The sequence below is a fragment of the Molossus molossus genome, unplaced genomic scaffold (genome assembly GCF_014108415.1).
Source record: "Molossus molossus isolate mMolMol1 unplaced genomic scaffold, mMolMol1.p scaffold_m16_p_5, whole genome shotgun sequence".
Taxonomy (NCBI): domain Eukaryota; kingdom Metazoa; phylum Chordata; class Mammalia; order Chiroptera; family Molossidae; genus Molossus; species Molossus molossus.
Window position 1 is genome coordinate 73,518,064 of NW_023425388.1, and position 19,807 is coordinate 73,537,870.

At 37.5% G+C, this 19,807-nt stretch overlaps 1 protein-coding gene across 1 annotated transcript in view; it reads left to right on the forward strand.

The window, feature by feature from the left end:
• SLC9C1 (solute carrier family 9 member C1) overlaps positions 1 to 19,807 on the forward strand; it is a gene marked incomplete at its 3' end in the record, with an annotated part of 97,041 nt that overhangs the window by 41,015 nt on the left and 36,219 nt on the right. The window contains exons 10-13 of the mRNA XM_036242512.1: positions 5,457 to 5,538; positions 7,682 to 7,848; positions 8,752 to 8,877; positions 18,262 to 18,356. Coding sequence (XP_036098405.1) covers positions 5,457 to 5,538; positions 7,682 to 7,848; positions 8,752 to 8,877; positions 18,262 to 18,356 — 470 coding nt within the window. The remainder of the gene's footprint in view (positions 1 to 5,456; positions 5,539 to 7,681; positions 7,849 to 8,751; positions 8,878 to 18,261; positions 18,357 to 19,807) is intronic.

The window sequence follows — 19,807 nt, forward strand, 5'->3', positions numbered from 1 at the left end:
ATCAACACACAACAACACAAAATCTATGGGATGCAGCGAAAGCAGTTCTGAGAGGGAAGTTCATAGCACTACAGGTCTACCTCAAAAAACAAGAAAAATTTCTAATTGACTGTCTAACCTCACAACTTAAAGAATTAGAAAGCAAACAAAAAGAAAACCCCAGAGCAAGTAGAAGGAAGGAAATAGTAAAGATCAGAGCAGAAATAAATGACATAGAGACCAAAAAAAAAAACAATTCAAAGGATCAATAAAACAAGAGCTGGTTTTTCGAAAAGATAAACAAGATGATGGACCCTTAGCTCGACTCACCAAGAAACAAAGAGAGAGATCCAAAATACACAAAATCAGAAATGAAGGAGGAGAAGTAACAACCAATACCACGGAAATACAAAAGATTGTTAACAAATACTATGAACAACTTATATGGCAACAAATTCGACAATCTAAGCGAAATGGACAAATTTCTAGAAACACACAGTTTCCCAAAACTGCACCGGGAAGAGATAGAAAACTTGAACAGACCAGTAACAACTAAGGAAATTGAAGAGGTAATCAAGACTCTCCCAGCAAACAAAGCCCAGGCCCAGATGTCTTCATGGGGGAGTTTTACCGAACATTGAAAAAAGAACTAACACCCATTCTCCTCAAACTATTTCAAAAAATTCAAGAAGAAGGAAGACTTCCAAACACGTTCTATGAGGCCAGCAATATTCTAATTCCAAAACCAGAAAAAGACACTACGAAGAAAGAAAACTACAGGCCAATATCCCTGATGAACATAGACGCCAAAATCCTGAACAAAATATTAGCATATCGGATCCAGAAATACATCAAAAAAATTATTCACCATGACTAAGTGGGATTCATTCCAGGGATGCAAGGCTGGTACAATATTCGCAAATCAATAAATGTGATACACCACATAAATAAGATGAAGAATAAAAACCACATGATCATATCAATAGATGCTGAAAAAGCGTTCGACAAAATCCAGCATCCATTTCTGATAAAAACGCTCAGCAATGTGGGAATAGAGGGATCATATCTCGACATAATAAAGGCCATATATGAAAGACCTACAGCCAACATCAAACTCAATGGACAGCAACTAAAAACATTTCCATTAAGAACAGGAACAAGACAGGGATGTCCACTTTCGCCACTCTTATTTAACGTTGTACTGGAAGTCTTAGCCACAGCAATTAGACATGAAGAAAAAATAAAAGGGATCCAAATTGAAAAGGAGGAAGTAAAACTGTCATTATTTGCAGATGACATGATATTATACATAGAAAACCCTAAAGACTCCATCAAAAATCTACTAGACTTAATAAATGAATTTGGCAAAGTAGCAGGATACAAAATTAACATCAAGAAATCGACGGCATTCTTGTACACCAATGATGAGTAACTGAATAAACAATCCCATTTACCATCGCACCAAAAAAAATAAGATACCTAGGAATAAACTTAACCAAAGAAGTAAAGGACCTATTTGCAGAAAACTACAGGTCATTGAAAAAAGAAATAGAGGAAGATATAAAAAAGTGGAAGCACATACCCTGTTCATGGATTAGAAGTATTAACATCATTAAAATGTCCATACTACCCAAAGCAATCTATAGATTCAATGCAATCCCCATCAAAATACCAACGACATATTTCGTAGAACTAGAACAAGTACTTCAAAAGTTCATATGGAACCAAAAAAGCCCTGAATAGCCTCAGCAATCTTGAAAAAGAAGGACAAAGTAGGTGGGATCACAATACCAGATATCAGGTTATACTACAAAGCGACTGTAATCAAAACAGCCTGGTACTGGCACAAGAACAGGCATATAGACCAGTGGAACAGAACTGAAAACCCAGAAATGGACCCACGGCAATACGCTCAATTAATATTTGACAAAGGGGGCAAGAGCATACAGTGGAGTAAAGACAGCCTCTTTAATAAATGGTGTTGGGAAAATTGGACAGCTACATGCAAAAAAAAATAAAACTAGACCATCAACTTCACCATACACAAAACTCAAAATGGATAAAAGACTTAACTGTGACATGTGAATCCATAAAAATTATAGAAGAAAATGTAGGCAACAAAATTTCGGACATCATACGGAGCAGAATTTTCACTGATACATCACCTAAGGCAACAGAAACAAAGAAAAAAATGAACACATGGGACTACATCAAACTCAAAAGCTTCTGCACAGCAAAAGAAACAAACATCAAAATGGAAAGGCAACTCACTGTATGGGAGAACATCATTGCCAATGATGTATCAGATAAGGGGTTAATTTCCAATATATATAGAGTGCTCATACAAGTCAACAAAAGGAAGACAGAGAACCCAATTAAAAAATGGGCAGAGGAGGTGAATAGACACCTCTCCAAACAGGACATACAAATGGCCAAGAGACATATGAAGAAATGCTCATCATCACTAATCATCAGAGAGATGCAAACTAAAACAACAATGAGGTATCACCTCACACCTGTCAGAATGGCCGCCATCAACAAATCATCAAACAACAAGTGTTGGCTTGGGTGTGGAGAAAAGGGGACTCTAATACACTGCTGGTGGGAATGCAGACTGGTGCAGCCACTATGGAAAACAATATGGTGCTACCTCAAAAAATTAAAAATTGAACTTCCATTTGACCCAGTGATCCCACTGCTGGGAATATACCCTAAGAAGCCTGAAACACCAATCAGGAAGAATATATGTACCCCCATGTTCATAGCAGCACTATTTACAATAGCTGAGATCTGGAAACAGCCCAAGTGTCCACCAGTAGACGAATGGATAAAAAAGCTGTGGTACATATACACAGTGGAGTACTATGCAGCGGTGAGAAAGAAAGATCTCTTATCCTTTGAGATGACACGGAGGGACCTGGAAAGTATTATCCTAAGTGAAAGAAGCCAAGCAGAAAAAGACAAATACCACATGATCTCACTTATATACGGAATATAATGAACATAATAGTCTGAGGAATACAGTAGACCCAGACACATGGAAGTAGGGCACAGACTGACATCCCTCAGAAGAGGGGATGGGGGGTGGGGGGTGGGAAGAGATAAACCACAGAATTTGTATGCATGTATGCATGACCAATGGACATGGACAACTAAGCTGGGGATGGGGTGAGGGTGGGGTGGGGAGGGGGGTGCCAATGGGGTAAAAAAGGTGAAATATCTGTAAAAAAAATAAAATAAAAAAATTAAAAAAAAAGTTACAAACTTCCAATTATAAGATAAATAAGTTCTGGGTATGTAAAATACAACCTGATGACTGTAGTTAACAATACTATATTATATATTTGAAAGTTTGTAAGAGATTATGTCTTAAAAGTTCTTATCATGAGAGAGAAAAATTTAGAACTATGTGAGGTAATGGATGTTAAGTCAATTTATCATGGTAACTACATATTTTATTTTCCAGAAATCTGGATGCCCTTTAGCTGGGTGTCTCCAATTCAGTTTCTCTGATAAACTTTTATTTAAGCATAAACTGGGGGTGCAGCCATCAAATGACTCAACTGGGTCTGGAGAATCTGCTTCAAAGTTACCTTGCATGGTTGTTGACAGTATTTACTTCCTTGCAGGCAGTTGGCAATTTCTTGCTGGCTCTTGGCCAGAAGCTTCCCTCAGTCCCTTGACACTTGGGTCTCTCCATAAGTCAGCTCACAATATGGTAGCTGACTTCTCTCAGAATGAGCAAGCAAGAAAGTAAGAAAGAACAAACACCCAAGACAGAAGCCAGTCCTTTTGTGAGCTAATTTGGAAGTAAATTTTTATTACTTCTGAAATATTCACTATTTATTAGAAATGAGTCAATAAGGTTAGTCTATATTCAAAACAAAGTGATTACACATAGACCTAAATATCAGGAAGTAGATCTCTTTGGAAGCCGTTGTATAGGCTTCTTTCCACAATTTGTAGAACTTGGGAACTAAAAACTATAGGAGATTGTTGAGAGAAAATTGAAAAACCCAAATAAATAGAGAGATATACCATATTCATGGATTGGAAGACTTATGATCATTGAGATGGCACTATATTCAACACAATCTACACCCATCAGCTTTGTTTGAGAAACAAAAAAGCCAAATCTAAAAATATAGAGAAATGCAAAAGAGCTAGAATAGCCATTAAAATAAAAACTGAAAAAGAAGAACAAAGTCAGAGTATTTATATTATCTAATATAGGGACTTACTGTAAGGACACAATAAATAAGTTAGTAGGCTACTGGCATAAAAATAAATAGATGGAATATAATAAAGACTCTAAAAAGGACTCACATTTATATAGTCAATTGATTTCTGACAAAGACACCAAAGCAGTTCAATGGGAAAAAGGATAGTCTTTTTGTCAAATTGTGTTGAACAACTGGATATTCATTTAGAAAAGAAAAAAGAAATTATCAATTTTTACCTCACACCAGTTTTATATGTAAAACTAATTTGAGATGGATCATAAATTTAAATATAAAATACAAAACTCTAAAAGTTCTGGAAGAAAACATAGAACTGAACAAAGGGTTCTTAGAACATAATAAATAATAATTGGACTTCATCAATGTTAAAAACATTGGTTATCAAAAAGTAGTTTTATAGAAATAGATAGGTAAGTCACAAACTGGGAGAAAATATCCACAACATATATCTGACAATGCATGTCTGCCTAGCCCTAGAATATATTTTTCAAATTTTTTACAATTTTATAATAAAAGAAAAACAATCCAATTTTTGAACTAGGAAAAAGAGTTGAACAAACACTTCAAAAGAAAGATGTATACCACTAAACACATGAAAGTCAGAATTCCATACATCAACAGAAGTGCACAGTCTCAGATTGAAAAGTGTTCCTCCACTCATCTATGGAGACCAACCTGAGATATGACAGAAAACAAGTGGCACTAAAAACATTAATTGCTGCTTTTTGATGACAATGAAACAATGTCAGAGAGACAAAGTATGAGGTGAAGCAAACATATCATGGAATCTGAGTTGTTGTCTTTTCACAGGTGAGAATTGTCTGATGCCAATGTACTGGTAATGTTGAGCAAAGAACTGTGTGGCTGGCTAGGCACACTGAGGTGTGTAAAGTGGATAAGAATTAATAAAGTACAGGCATATTTCCAGGGCCCAAGAAATCCAGCAATGATAGTTAAAGACAAGTTTTTGGTTTTTTTTCACTGTCTGTATGACTATGTTTACTTGTCAAACCATGTGTCTTGATTTTTGGTTTTGTTCCAAAAGCATAGATGAAATAAATACATGCAGGACGAGTGAGAATCCATAGAGTATTTTGATCATGTCCAACATCCAAATTCTCCCCTCCATGAGCATCTATTGACATAGTACAACCTTGCCTAATTTACATTGGTAAATATAAAAGATATTATATGAAACTGTCATCAATACTTTCTTTTTGCCTTTTTCAATTCTAGGTATTATTTCACGGAGTGTCAGTATGCTTAATTACCCTAACTGTCAATAGAGTTATTTTGCCGATGGTAGTTAGTAAACTAGGTAAGTCTACTAATATTCTGAGTGAAGAGAAAAATATTCTAAATATGCTAAAGAATTGGTTAAAATGAAGAAAAGAACTATATAAATGCAAATCAACAATGTCTAATTAAAAAGGAAAATTGGATCTCTCTGTAGTTAAATGAAAGGTTTAGGCTAATAAGTTTGTTTATTTTTAAAAATTACTTATTTACATTAGCCCAGTTTAAGTAACATAATACAATAAGTTTATTCATTTATTTGACATACTTTTATTCAGAGCCTCCTACATGCCAGGCACTATTTTAACTGCTAGTGATGCATTATGAAGACCAACCAGATTTCTGAGTTGATACAGCTTCCACTGGAGATAAACAGCCAGTAAGCCCTGGCCAGTTTGGCTCAACGGTTAGAGCGTAGGCCTGCGGACCAGAGTCCCGGGTTTGTTTCCTGCTAAGGGCACATACCTCGGTTGCAGTTTGTCCCTGGCCCCCTGTTGGGGTCATGTGGGTAGCAACCAGTTGATGTGTCTCTCTCACATCGACGTTTCTTTCTCTCTTCCTCCATCTCTCCCTCCTGCTCTATCTGAAGATAAATACAAAAATGTCCTCCAGTGAGGATTTAAAAAAAATAAAAATGATAATAAAAAAGTAATAAACAGCCAGTAAATAAGTCAAATAAGGTAATATCAGTCATGTGTGCATCCAAGTAAACAAACCACATATAAATAAATTATAAACTCAATAGGTGGTATGTTTCTAAGGAAGCCATATGTGTAATTAGCATATGATTAAGGTCTTAAAAAGACCACTCTAGTTCTGTGGATAACTGATTGAGGAGGGGAGTGATAAGGAGAGTGGAAGCAGAAATAGTTTTAGGAGGATATTTGCATAATGCAATATGCCTGTTTTAATCCCCTACTTTTTAACAATTGAGAAAATGAGATTTAGAGAGTTAAAAGTCCTTACCCAAGTTCACACAACAAGGTAATGGCAGTTAAGAACTAGAAACATAGTGCCTTGATGCTTTTAATTCATTACATTCTTAATTGCTTATTCCCATTTTATTACACACAGAGTTTTCATTCTAATGGCATATTTTATCAAACTGAAATTTCATCTTTATAGATAATATTGTACTACCCAATCCCCTTTTATACCTCATATTTGCAACAAAATCATCTTCCTTTTCTTCTTTCTTTTTAAAGTTCTGTGAGCCTTAGGATAGTAAAATGGGAAGAACAGATTGAAGAGGTAAAGTTTTGCAAAGAGTATTAAATGTTCTGCTTAGTAGCTAAATAAACCTAAAAGTCTTATTGTGGAGCATCTGTTTACGTGCACTGAGAGTAGTGAACATTTGCTCTTAAAACATTATTGCTTTCCAAACAAGCTCCTATGACTCAAAGAAAAGGAATTTGTGTCTGATAGTAAGAGTCCTTCAAACCTTAATGAGGTCTGGATATATATAGAGATAAATATATATCATACATATCACACCATAATCTTACATATAAGTAGGATATATATGTACGTATACTCTGTACATGTATATACATGTGTATAAATTATATATATATATATAATATATATTTATCTGCATCTATACCTAAGCCTATATGGCATATATAGGTATAAAAGATGGATATGCAGTTCAAATGCTCGAGAAGTAGAAAAGACAACAGTGTAAGTTCTAGTCCAAATCTGAAGGCAAGAGAGGATGGATGCCCCACCTTGAAGACCATCAGTCAGAGAGAGTGACTTTTATTTTGCTCAGCCTTTTATTCTATTCAGGCCTCCAACAAATTGGATGAGGTCTGCTCACATTGAGAAAGGCAATCTTCCTTACCCAGTCTGCCATTTAATCCTCTGTCTCCTCATCTATCAAACCAGGAAAAGGGACCTGCCTCAAAAGGTGGTCAAGATGATAAAAAAAACTTAATACATGCAAAGTGCTGAGGTATGGTAAACACTCAATAAATATTAGCTATTAGAAGGAGTATGGAAGTAGAAAATTTTGAAATTGTTACTGTTTCTATTATTAAACAATTTGAGTCTTTAATTAAAAAAAACTACTTAGTACATACAATAAGAACAAAAAGGAAGCTTTATAATTCAGATCAAAATGGTGATGTTTCTACTCTTTATAAAATGTGCTCTTTCTATCAAAGGTCTGCGTGACATCACATCCACAAAATATAAATCACTTTATTATACATTTCAACATTTTCAAGAGACAACCAAATCTGCAGCCTCCGCACTCAAATTTGACAAAGATCTTGCTAATGCAGATTGGAACATGGTTGAGAAAGCAATTGTATTTCAAAACCCATATGCAGTAAGCAAGTAGTGTTTTTAATGTATCCTTCAAAGTAGGTATAATTGCCCTTAAATAAGTGTAAGTGTTATAAATATTAATTCACAAATTTTAATACTTATAATTAACAGAGACGTTACATTGGTAATTCCTTATTTACCACAATCGTAAGTAGGGGATTGTAGAGAATTTTGTGATCAGTATGGGATAAAGTCAAAGTGACAGCCTCTTTGAGTATAAACAAAATGTGTGTTGTAAATTCAAAAGAAGGAGCAGTATTGCCCCGTTCCCCAGAGTTTCTGGTTCAGTAGTTTTGTGGAGGGACCTGAGAAAGTTCATTTCTAACAACTCCCAGGTGATGCTCATGTTACCAGGGAAACATAATTTTGGAACCACTGGTTTAGAGTGTGATTACATATGCAGTAGCTTTCATAAACAAACAGTGCCAAGTATAGCTAAAGGTATGTTATAACTTCTTTCCCCCCAAGTTGGCAATCATTTTCTTTTTTTATTAAAAAAAAATTTTTTTTCTTTATTGATTTTTTAGAGATAGAGGAATGGAGAGGGGGAGAGAGATAGAAACATCAATGAGAGAGAACATTGATTGGCCACCTCCTCCATATCCCCCACTGAGGATCAGCCCACAACCTGAGCATGTGCCCTGATTGGGAGTCAAACTGGCACCTCTTGGTGCATGGATTGATGCCCAAGCATTGAGCCACACCAGCTGGGCAAGTTGGCAATCATTTTACATTCTTGATAACTGTGCAAATAATGAGGAAACGCATCTGAATATTTTTCTATATCTAGCAAATTTTTATAATTTCTTATATCAAACTGGTACATAAATTGCTTAAGGTTTATGCGAAACAATATGTTAATATCCATGTATTATTTTTTGGTTTTGATCTGTGTTATACTTAGCTAAACCAAGGAGAAACAATAGAACATCAAAAGGTGAGGTGTCCAAACTGTAACAAGGAAATAAATGAGACCCTTAACATTGAAGCAATGGAGCTGGCCAACCGGCGTCTTCTGTCAGCACAAATTGTTAGTACTTTATTATACCATTTGAAAATTTTTTTTCTGACCTAAAATTATACTGAAAACTTTCTCCCCTTGCTGAAGGCATCTTGATTATGCTCAGCTGCATAGCTTAATTAGTTGTTGACAAAGGCAAAGCAAAGTTTGACATTGTTTTAGGAATCCACTTGACTGCAAAAAAAAAGAAAGAAAGAGAAGGGGGAAATATATCCATTTAAATTAGCTTAAGTAAAAGGTGTTTTATTATGAGGACCTGGGAATTTCACAGGTCCCAGTGGCAGGAAATTCTGCTGAGCTCAACCTTCAGGTGTGTTAGCATTCAGTCAGTTTCATGACACTGCCTGTCTCTGGGTCCAAACCAGTTTTTCTTTCTTTTTTTTTTTTTTTTCTTTATGAATTTTTATTTATTTTTTTGTTACAGATATTTCACCTTTTTACCCCATTGGCACCCCCCACCCCCCCACCCCCCCTCCACCCTGTCCCCGGGTGAGTTGTCCATGTCCATTGGTCATGCATACATGCATATAAGTTCTGTGGTTTATCTCTTCCCACCCCCTCACCCCCCATCCCCTCTTCTGAGGGATGTCAGTCTGTGCCCTACTTCCATGTGTCCGGGTCTACTGTATTCCTCAGACTATTATGTTCATTATATTCCATATATAAGTGAGATCATGTGGTATTTGTCTTTTTCTGCTTGGCTTCTTTCACTTAGGATAATACTTTCCAGGTCCCTCCGTGTCATCTCAAAGGATAAGAGATCTTTCTTTCTCACCGCTGCATAGTACTCCACTGTGTATATGTACCACTGCTTTTTTATCCATTCATCTACTGGTGGACACTTGGGCTGTTTCCAGATCTTAGCTATTGTAAATAGTGCTGCTATGAACATGGGGGTACATATATTCTTCCTGATTGGTGTTTCAGGCTTCTTAGGGTATATTCCCAGCAGTGGGATCACTGGGTCAAATGGAAGTTCAATTTTTAATTTTTTGAGGTAGCACCATATTGTTTTCCATAGCGGCTGCACCAGTCTGCATTCCCACCGGCAGTGTATTAGAGTCCCCTTTTCTCCACACCCTCGCCAACACTTGTTGTTTGATGATTTGTTGATGGCGGCCATTCTGACAGGTGTGAGGTGATACCTCATTGTTGTTTTAGTTTGCATCTCTCTGATGATTAGTGATGTTGAGCATTTCTTCATATGTCTCTTGGCCATTTGTATGTCCTGTTTGGAGAGGTGTCTATTCAGCTCCTCTGCCCATTTTTTAATTGGGTTCTCTGTCTTCCTTTTGTTGACTTGTATGAGCACTCTATATATATTGGAAATTAACCCCTTATCTGATACATCATTGGCAATGATGTTCTCCCATACAGTGGGTTGCCTTTCCATTTTGATGATTGTTTCTTTTGCTGTGCAGAAGCTTTTGAGTTTGATGTAGTCCCATGTGTTCATTTTCTCCTTTATTTCTGTTGCCTTAGGTGATGTATCAGTGAAAATTCTGCTCCGTATGATGTCCGAAATTTTGTTGCCTACATTTTCTTCTAGAATTTTTATGGATTCACGGGTCACATTTAAGTCTTTTATCCATTTTGAGTTTATTTTTGTGTATGGTGTAAGTTGATGGTCTAGTTTCATTTTTTTGCATGTAGCTGTCCAATTTTCCCAACACCATTTATTAAAGAGGCTGTCTTTACTCCACTGTATGCTCTTGCCACCTTTGTCAAATATTAATTGAGCATATTGCCTTGGGTCCATTTCTGGGTTTTCAGTTCTGTTCCACTGGTCTATAAGCCTGTTCTTGTGCCAGTACCAGGCTGTTTTGGTTACAGTCGCTTTGTAGCATAACCTGATATCTGGTATTGTGATCCCACCTACTTTGTTCTTCTTTTTCAAGATTGCTGTGGCTAATCGGGGACTTTTTTGGTTCCATAAGAACTTTTGAAGTATTTGTTCTAGTTCTATGAAATATGTCCTTGGTATTTTGATGGGGATTGCATTGAATCTATAGATTGCTTTGGGTAGTATGGACATTTTAATGATGTTAATTCTTCCAATCCATGAACAGAGTATGTGCTTCCACTTTTTTATATCTTCCTCTATTTCTTTTTTCAATGACCTGTAGTTTTCTGCAAATAGGTCCTTTACTTCTTTGGTTAAGTTTATTCCTAGGTATCGTAATTTTTTTGGCGCGATGGTAAATGGGATTGTTTCTTCAGTTTCTCTTTCTGTGAGTTCATCATTGGTATACAAGAATGCCGTCGATTTCTTGACGTTAATTTTGTATCCTGCTACTTTGCCAAATTCATTTATTAAGTCTCATAGATTTTTGATGGAGTCTTTAGGGTTTTCTATGTACAATATCATGTCATCTGCAAATAATGACAGTTTCACTTCCTCCTTTCCAATTTGGATCCCTTTTATTTTTTCTTCATGTCTGATTGCTGTGGCTAAGACTTCCAGTACAACGTTAAATAAGAGTGGCGAAAGTGGACATCCCTGTCTTGTTCCTGTTATTAATGGAAATGTTTTTAGTTTCTGTCCATTTAGAATGATATTGGCTGTAGATCTTTCATATATGGCCTTTATTATGTCGAGATATGATCCCTCTATTCCCACATTGCTGAGCGTTTTTTTCAGAAATGGATGCTGGATTTTGTCGAATGCTTTTTCAGCATCTATTGATATGATCATGTGGTTTTTATTCTTCATTTTGTTTATGTGGTGTATCACGTTTATTGATTTGCAAATATTGTACCAGCCTTGCATCCCTGGAATGAATCCCACTTGGTCATGGTGAATAATTTTTTTGATGTATTTCTGGATCCGATTTGCTAATATTTTGTTCAGGATTTTGGCGTCTATGTTCATCAGGGATATTGGCCTGTAGTTTTCTTTCTTCGTAGTGTCTTTTTCTGGTTTTGGAATTAGAATTATGCTGGCCTCATAGAACGTGTTTGGAAGTCTTCCTTCTTCTTGAATTTTTTGAAATAGTTTGAGGAGAATGGGTGTTAGTTCTTTTTTGAATGTTCGGTAAAACTCCCCCGTGAAACCATCTGGGCCTGGGCTTTTGTTTGCTGGGAGAGTCTTGATTACCTCTTCAATTTCCTTAGTTGTTATTGGTCTGTTCAAGTTTTCTATCTCTTCCGGGGATAGTTTTGGGAGACTGTGTGTTTCTAGAAATTTGTCCATTTCGCTTAGATTGTCGAATTTGTTGCCATATAGTTGTTCATAGTAGTTGTTAACGATCTTTTGTATTTCCGTGGTGTTGGTTGTTACTTCTCCTCTTTCATTTCTGATTTTGTGTATTTGGGTTCTCTCTCTTTGTTTCTTGGTAAGTCTAGCTAAGGGTCCATCAGTCTTGTTTATCTTTTCGAAAAACCAGCTCCTGGTTTCATTGATCCTTTGAATTGTTTTTTTGGTCTCTATGTCATTTATTTCTGCTCTGATCTTTACTATTTCCTTCCTTCTACTTGCTCTGGGGTTTTCTTTTTGTTTGCTTTCTAATTCTTTAAGTTGTGAGGTTAGACAGTCAATTAGAAATTTTTCTTGTTTTTTGAGGTAGGCCTGTAGTGCTATGAACTTCCCTCTCAGAACTGCTTTCGCTGCATCCCATAGATTTTGTGTTGTTGTGTGTTGATTTTCATTGGTTTCCAGGAAGTTTTTAATTTCTTCCTTGATCTCCTCGGTGACCCCTTCATTGTTTAATAACATGCTATTTAGCCTCCATGTGTTGAAATGTCTTTGCATGTTCTTGTTGCAATTGATTTCTAGTTTCATGCCATTGTGATCTGAGAAGATGCTTGATATGATTTCAATCTTCTTGAACTTGTAGAGATTTAGTTTGTGTCCTATCATGTGGTCTATCTTTGAGAATGTCCCATGTGCACGTGAGAAGAATGTATATTCTGTAGTTTTGGGGTGTAATTCTCTGTAGATATCTATTAAATCCATTTGGTCTAGTGTTTCATTTAGAGTCTCTGTTTCCTTGCTAATTTTTTGCCTAGAGGATCTATCCAGTGCTGTCAATGGAGTGTTGAAGTCCCCTGCTATGATTGTATTGTTGTCAATTTCTCCTTGGAAGTCCTCCAGAAGATTTTTAATATATTTTGGTGCTCCTATATTGGGTGCATATATGTTTATCAAGGTTATATGTTCCTGTTGGATAGATCCTTTCAATATTATGTAGTGGCCGTCTTTGTCTCTAGTTATGGTCTTCATTTTGAAATTTATTTTATCAGATATGAGAATTGCTACCCCAGCTTTGTTTTGCTTTCCATTTGCTTGGAAATTTTTTTTCCATCCCTTCACTTTCAACCTATGTGAGTCTTTTGTTGAGAGGTGGGTCTCTTGTAAACAACATATAGATGAGTCATGCTTTCTTATCCAATCAGCTACTCTGTGTCTCTTTATGGGAGCATTCAATCCATTTACGTTTAAGGTGATTATTGATATGTACTTATTTATTGCCATTTTTGTTTAGTGTGGTTCTATTTTCCTTCCCATTTCTCCTGCTAATTACAGCAGTCCTTTTAACATTTCTTGCAGTGCTGGTTTGGTGCTAATGTATTCCCTTAGCCTTTTTTTGTCTGGGAAGCTCTTTATTTGACCTTCTATTTTGAATGATAGCCTTGCTGGGTAGAGTAGTCTTGGATTCAGATTCTTGTTTTTCATGACTTTGATTACTTCCTGCCATTCCCTTCTGGCCTGTAGTGTTTCTTGTGAGAAGTCAGCTGAGAGCCTTATGGGGTTTCCTTTGTAGGTAACCTGTTGCTTATCTCTTGCTGCTTTTAGGATTCTCTCTTTGTCTTTAATTTGTGGCATTTTAATTACTATGTGTCTTGGTGTGGGCCTGTTTGGGTTCTTCTTACTTGGGACTCTCTGTGCTTCTTGAACTTGAATGCCTTCTTCCTTCACCAAATTAGGGAAGTTTTCTGTCACTATTTTTTTTTAATATATTCGGGGACTCCTATGATGCAAATATTATTACGTTTCCAGTTGTCCCATAGTTCTCTTAAGCTGTCTTCCTGTTTTTTAATCGTTTTTTCCTTTTGTTTTTCTGATTGGTTGATTTGTTCTACCCTGTCTTCTAATTCACTGATCCGGTCCTCAGCTTCCCCTACTCTGCTTTTTAAACCTTCCAATGTGTTTTTCATTTCTGATATGTCATTTTTTATCTCTTCTTGTTGGTTTTTAATTTCCAATTGGCTTATTTTCAGTGTTTCTATGTCCTTACTCATGCTGTTCAGCTTCCTCAAGATCATGGCTCTGAATTCTAGCTCTGTTAACATGCCTAATTGCTCCACATTGATCTCATCTTTGGTGGAGGTGTCTTGCTCTTTCATTTGGCTTCTGTTTCTGTGTTTAACCATTTTGGCTATCACTGTGGGCTTTGGACCCTGTCAAGTTTTCCCTGTGGGTGTTGGTGTTCTGCTGTTTGTGGCTCCCTCTCCTGTGTTTAGATGAGCGAGGGAGGACCCACGTTGAACACCACTGTCAAGTCTTACTTTCCTGGTTAAAGTTGCCAGCCCAGGAAACTTACTGTTATCCTCTAGCTTTTTGCCTGGAGGCTAGCAGTCTAGGTTACTTGATGAGTTTTGGGTTGTCAGTTGATTGAAAAACTCCCTCTTGTGCTCAGCCAAGGGGCTTTCACGAGGGTGGGGCAGATGCTGGTTGTTAGTGAACCTCAATTAACACTTCAATGGCCCACAGGGTGGGGTTGGATCTCTGAGGGAGGGGCTGCTGCCTCTCCTCAGAGCCCTGGGAAGGAGCAATGTGGCCACCGTCCTGAGTGGCTGCACTCAGCCAAAGCTCTGAGCGCCCTCCAAACCCCGAGTGTCCCGACACAGTTCCAGTCCTGTCTGCCCTCCCTCCGCCGGAGCCCAAGGTGAGTGGCTGTGGCTGTTTTAGCCTCTGCCCCAGCTCTGCACTGTGGAGCCGCCTGGGAGTGTAAACCGAGGGCTCAGCTTACAGCTAAGGCCGCTGCCGAGCTGCCGACCATGGGCCCCCAGCCCAGTCTCGCGCCTTCGCAAGCCTACCGGGATGGAGTCAGTGTCCCTCGTTGTATGGTCCTCGCAAGCTGCTTTTCTGTTGGTTTTTCCCGTCGATTTGTCTGTGTTATAGTTGTAATTCCAGTTTGGTTCTGGGAGACGGTCTGTGTAGCTCCGTTCACTCCACCGCCATTTTTCGGTTCCCAAACCAATTTTTCTTAAAAGGCTACCACCAAGTTCACTAGTAACTGCAAGTATAGGGTAGTGTATTTTTATATAAAATCTTTAGTAAAAATTAGATTAATTCTGTAACACACAGCAGCCTACAGGATTCTGTGGGAAACTTCTTATAAACTAGTTACCATTTTCTATCCCAGGCAGAATATTGACCAGTTGCCATGACTCATCCTCTTGAAGTGTTCATGTTGGGCCTTCCTCACTGTATATGAGTTGTGCGTTTCTCAGCTATTCCAGCCGTACAGGATTTCAAGCATTCTACTTGCTCAGTCTAACTTGGGAAATAAAAGGTCTGTAGGGTCTGATTGTTCTCTCTCCAGCAGTAATCCTGGCAGACACGTTGAATCTCAAAGGCAGCTTTTCAAGTTATCTAAAATATTTCCATAAACTATTGAGGTAATGTCATGAAGGGTGAACTTAGGCCATGCGGTACTTTGTTTCACCAGCAGACTATGAGATCATGTCTTTGAGTCACTTCCAGATTTTTAATCTATTTTAGGAAAATCTAGTATTCAAGAACTCTTAAAACAATTCAGGAGACTCCATTTTGAGTCTTGCTTTTGCTGTTAATATGATGTGTCTCAGGACTTACTCCTTTCCGTCTTTATTCTCCCTATCAGAATATTTATGCTAACTGAAACACCTCTTAGTTTGATTCCACTTGTTATATCCTGTGTTTCTGCAATATACACTCCATGTACCTTAAATATTACTTTTCTACTACTATATCTTTATTAATTTAGTGCTATGTGTGGTTCTTAATCAGGAAATCCTATTTTTCCAAAGTAGATTGAATCTCTCTGCTCTAGATTTTCATCTCACCTCACATCTTTTTGGTCCTTAATTTGATTCCATGTTTTTCTTCTAAAAATATTTCCATGTTTATCTCAGTTAGTTGACTTGATTCCTTCAATCTTAATTCTAACGTTCACTGCTCTGAACCATAATATTGATTAGTCTGTTTAAGTTTTAGAGCTTTGGGAATGTCTATTTAAATCTCAGCCAGCCTTTGTTAACTGGGGCAATATTTTCTCTCCTACTGGTTGTTAGGAAAAGAAGGCCAGCATGACAAGACATGAAATAGGAGAAGCAATATACCATATGGGGAAAACAGGAGACAGGTTTATATTCAGAGAGAATGGAGTTTGCTAATGAGATCTTGGGAAAACGACTCAACTCCCTGAACCTCAGCTTTCTCATCAATAAAATACAGATTAGACTACCTTCCTCACAAACTTGTTGCAAGAATTACATAAGTTTATGTAAAACATATATAGATCAGTTAATTTAATAGTATAATAGAGAGCTCAATAAATGACAGTTATTTTGAGGAATCGCCCATTCTCTAAATTGGTCTTACATTTTGGTAGTGAATGATGACGTAAGAATGAACATTTTTCTAGTAACTAACTGCTTTATCACTTGTGCTGCTTTCGCGAGCTCCATGTTATTTCCAGCTTTTTATTTCTCCATAAGCTATAGTGCTTATCTTTGAGAGTATGGAACATATTTAAATCTCATGTTATTTTATAAGTATTTTAGTTATATTTGAGGAGAAAAATGCTATGTTATTGAATTTCCTCATCTTCAAATTTAGTTCCATCTCTTTCTAGCATCCACCAGGATCAAAGCCATGTTTCAATATGTATAAATGATTGTGCATATAGAATGTCTTTGATGGGACCCAGGAGTCTTCAGTCATACCATACATTCCAATTTTGGAAGTCGGTCTGTACAACGACTTCAACAGTGTTCAGCACACTGAGGCCAGAGGCAGTGGCAGACAGTGGTTTCCCCAGCATGATCCTGAAGCAGAGTGGGCTCTCAATATATGAGCTGAATGAATGACTAACTGTGTTTTTCACAACAGTAACAGGTCACTTAATGCTAATAACAGACTGTAGACAACAGAGTTCTGTTGTCAAAATATTTGAAAAAATTGAATTAAATAAAAATATAAACCCGGACCCTTCACTGTAGAATTTCTCAGAGCCCTTATTTATTTGCAATGTTTATTCATTTATTTTTGTTACTGATGTTTCTCCTTTTTACCCTGTAGACACCTTCCTCCCCATCCTGTCCCCACCCCCACCCCCACCCCACGGCATTGTTGTCTATGTCCATTGGTTATGCATACATGCATATAATTTCTTTGGTTCATCCAATCCATTCCCCCTCCTCTGAGGTTTGTCAGTCCAAACCATACTCCTTTCTATATCTCTGGGTCTATTTCATTCATCAGCCCACCTTGTTCATTATATTCCACAAATGAGATCATGTGATATTTGTCTTTCTCTGCTTGGCTTATTTTGCTTAGCATAATACTCTCCAGGTCCCTCCATGTCGTCTCAAAGGATAAGAGATCTTTCTTTCTTACACTTGCATAGTATTCCAAGGTATATATGTACCACAGCTTTTTTATCCACTCATCTATTGCTAAACACTTGGGCTATTTCCAGATCTTAGCTATTGTAAATAATACTGCTATGAACACAGGGGTACATATATTCTTTCTGATTGGTGTTTCAGGCTTCTTAGGGTATATTCCTAGAAGTGGGATATGGGTCAAATGGCATTTCAATTTTTAATTTTTTGAGGAAACACCATATTGTTTTCCATAGTGGCTGCACCAGACTGCATTCCCACCAGCAGTAGGATTTGCAAGCCCAGGAAAGGTTCAGTTATCCTCTAGCTTTTTGCCTGAGGCTATTAGTCTCAGTTACTTGATGAGCCTTAGACTGTAGTCCTCAACCGAATGAAAAACTCCCTCAGGTGTTTAGAGTAAGAGGATTTCCAGAGGGTGGAGCAGATGCTGGTTGTAGAGCCTTTAATATTCTAATATCCACTATGAACTATTAAGGTGGAAATATGGCTTGCAGTAGTTTCCATACTTATTTGGCCACAAAACTCCATTTGTTTGGAAAAATGTAATTAATATCTAGCAGGATCCTAGTTTCCTACAGAAACAGTTGGGTTCCACCCATAGCTCAGGCCTGTCTTCTACATTGAGCTCATGGTCTGGACTACGTAGAGAGATTCTTTTTTATAAAGATACGAGATTATTTGGGGATTTTGACTTCTTTCTCACAGATTATTTTTCCATTAAAGGGATAAATAAGTTGCCATTGTTAATTATGCTGTATAATGACTTGACTTTTCTTTTAGGCAAGCTACCAGAGACAATACAGGAATGAGACTCTGTCCCAGAGTGCAGCCCAGATGCTAGTAGGTGCAGCAGGAAGCTTTGGTGAGAGGGGAGAGTAAGTACCTTGTCAAGAGAGAATTTCCATCCTTCTAAGTCATGGCATTTAAGAAATTGTACTGGTTAGTTTCCTTGGTTATGTCTGGTAATTTGGGATCATCCAATAATTCAGCCCCCCCGAAGCTAAATTGTAGTAAACCACTTTTTTTTTGTTTGGACTACTCAAATGCCTCACTAAATCAAACCCCTTTAGGCACACCTTCCCACAACACATCCTCTTTGAATACTTAGCATACATTTGTAATGATTTCTTTAAAAGTAAGTCTCCACAGTAAGCAGGGAGATTCTCAAAGTCAGCGTTTTAGGGATTATTTTCAGATTATCACCTGTGGAGGGATGAAGACTACAAAGCACAGACATACCTTCTCATTCTGGTTTACACTTCTGGTACTAAGAATACCAAAATTCTCTGCTCACACAATACTAAATTCATTTGTGGGGTCTTCTTGGACCTTTTCCCACGGGCCATGCAAAATGGGCTTTAGTGTACACAGCCCCAAACCTAAGAGATGTGTCAGCCTGGTGTCCACTCACATGGACCAGCATGTAGTACAGTGAGAGGGAAAAAGCCAGGCATGAGATGAGAAGCAGCCAGACACTAGACCATGATTTCATTAGTGTTCAAGTACAGATTTTTAAAGAGACTATGACTTTTTTTTTTTTTTTATCCTTAACTGAGGACATTTTTGCATTTATTTTCAGATATAGCAAGAGGGAGAGAGAGAGGAAGAGAGAGAGAAAAACATCAATGTGAGAGAGACACATCAAGTGGTTGTCACCCACACAACCCCAACCAGGGTCGGGGACAAACTGCAACTAAGGTATGTGCCCTTAGTGGGAACTGAGCCCAGGACTCTCTGGTCCATGGGCCAACACCCTAAACATTGAGCCAAACCAGCCAGGGTGAGTCTATGACTTTTTATTTCAAGCTTAGCTATGCAAATCATCAGGACATTATATCTGTGAAGATAGAAAGATAAAATAGCTTAATTAAATTTTTGGTTTCTTGATTACCAATGTTTAAACATTTCATATATAGTACATACTGGCTTTCTATTTGCCCTCTTGATCTAAGGCCTTCAAAAGCTTAGGAGACCTGAGTGGTGGTAGAGTAGTTCTGAACGAGGGCTGGGCAAACTTGATCAATTTAAAACAATATGCTGTGTACTTTTCAAAGAATGAATAAATAACATGCTGAAAACATGATTGCTTCATTGTCCAGGAAAGGTTAATGTAAAAACAAAACAAACACACAAAAACAGCACAGAGCAGTGCAGCCCCATTGATTTTTTCCTCTTTAAATCTGAGAAGGCAGAAGCAGCACTTGCCTATGAATAAATGGACACAAAAAGGAGATCATCAGTGGGAAAAGGGGGCTGAAGAGCTGAACAAACTCAGAGTGGACAATGAAGGCAAATTTCAGAATACATGACATTTTTATTCATACGT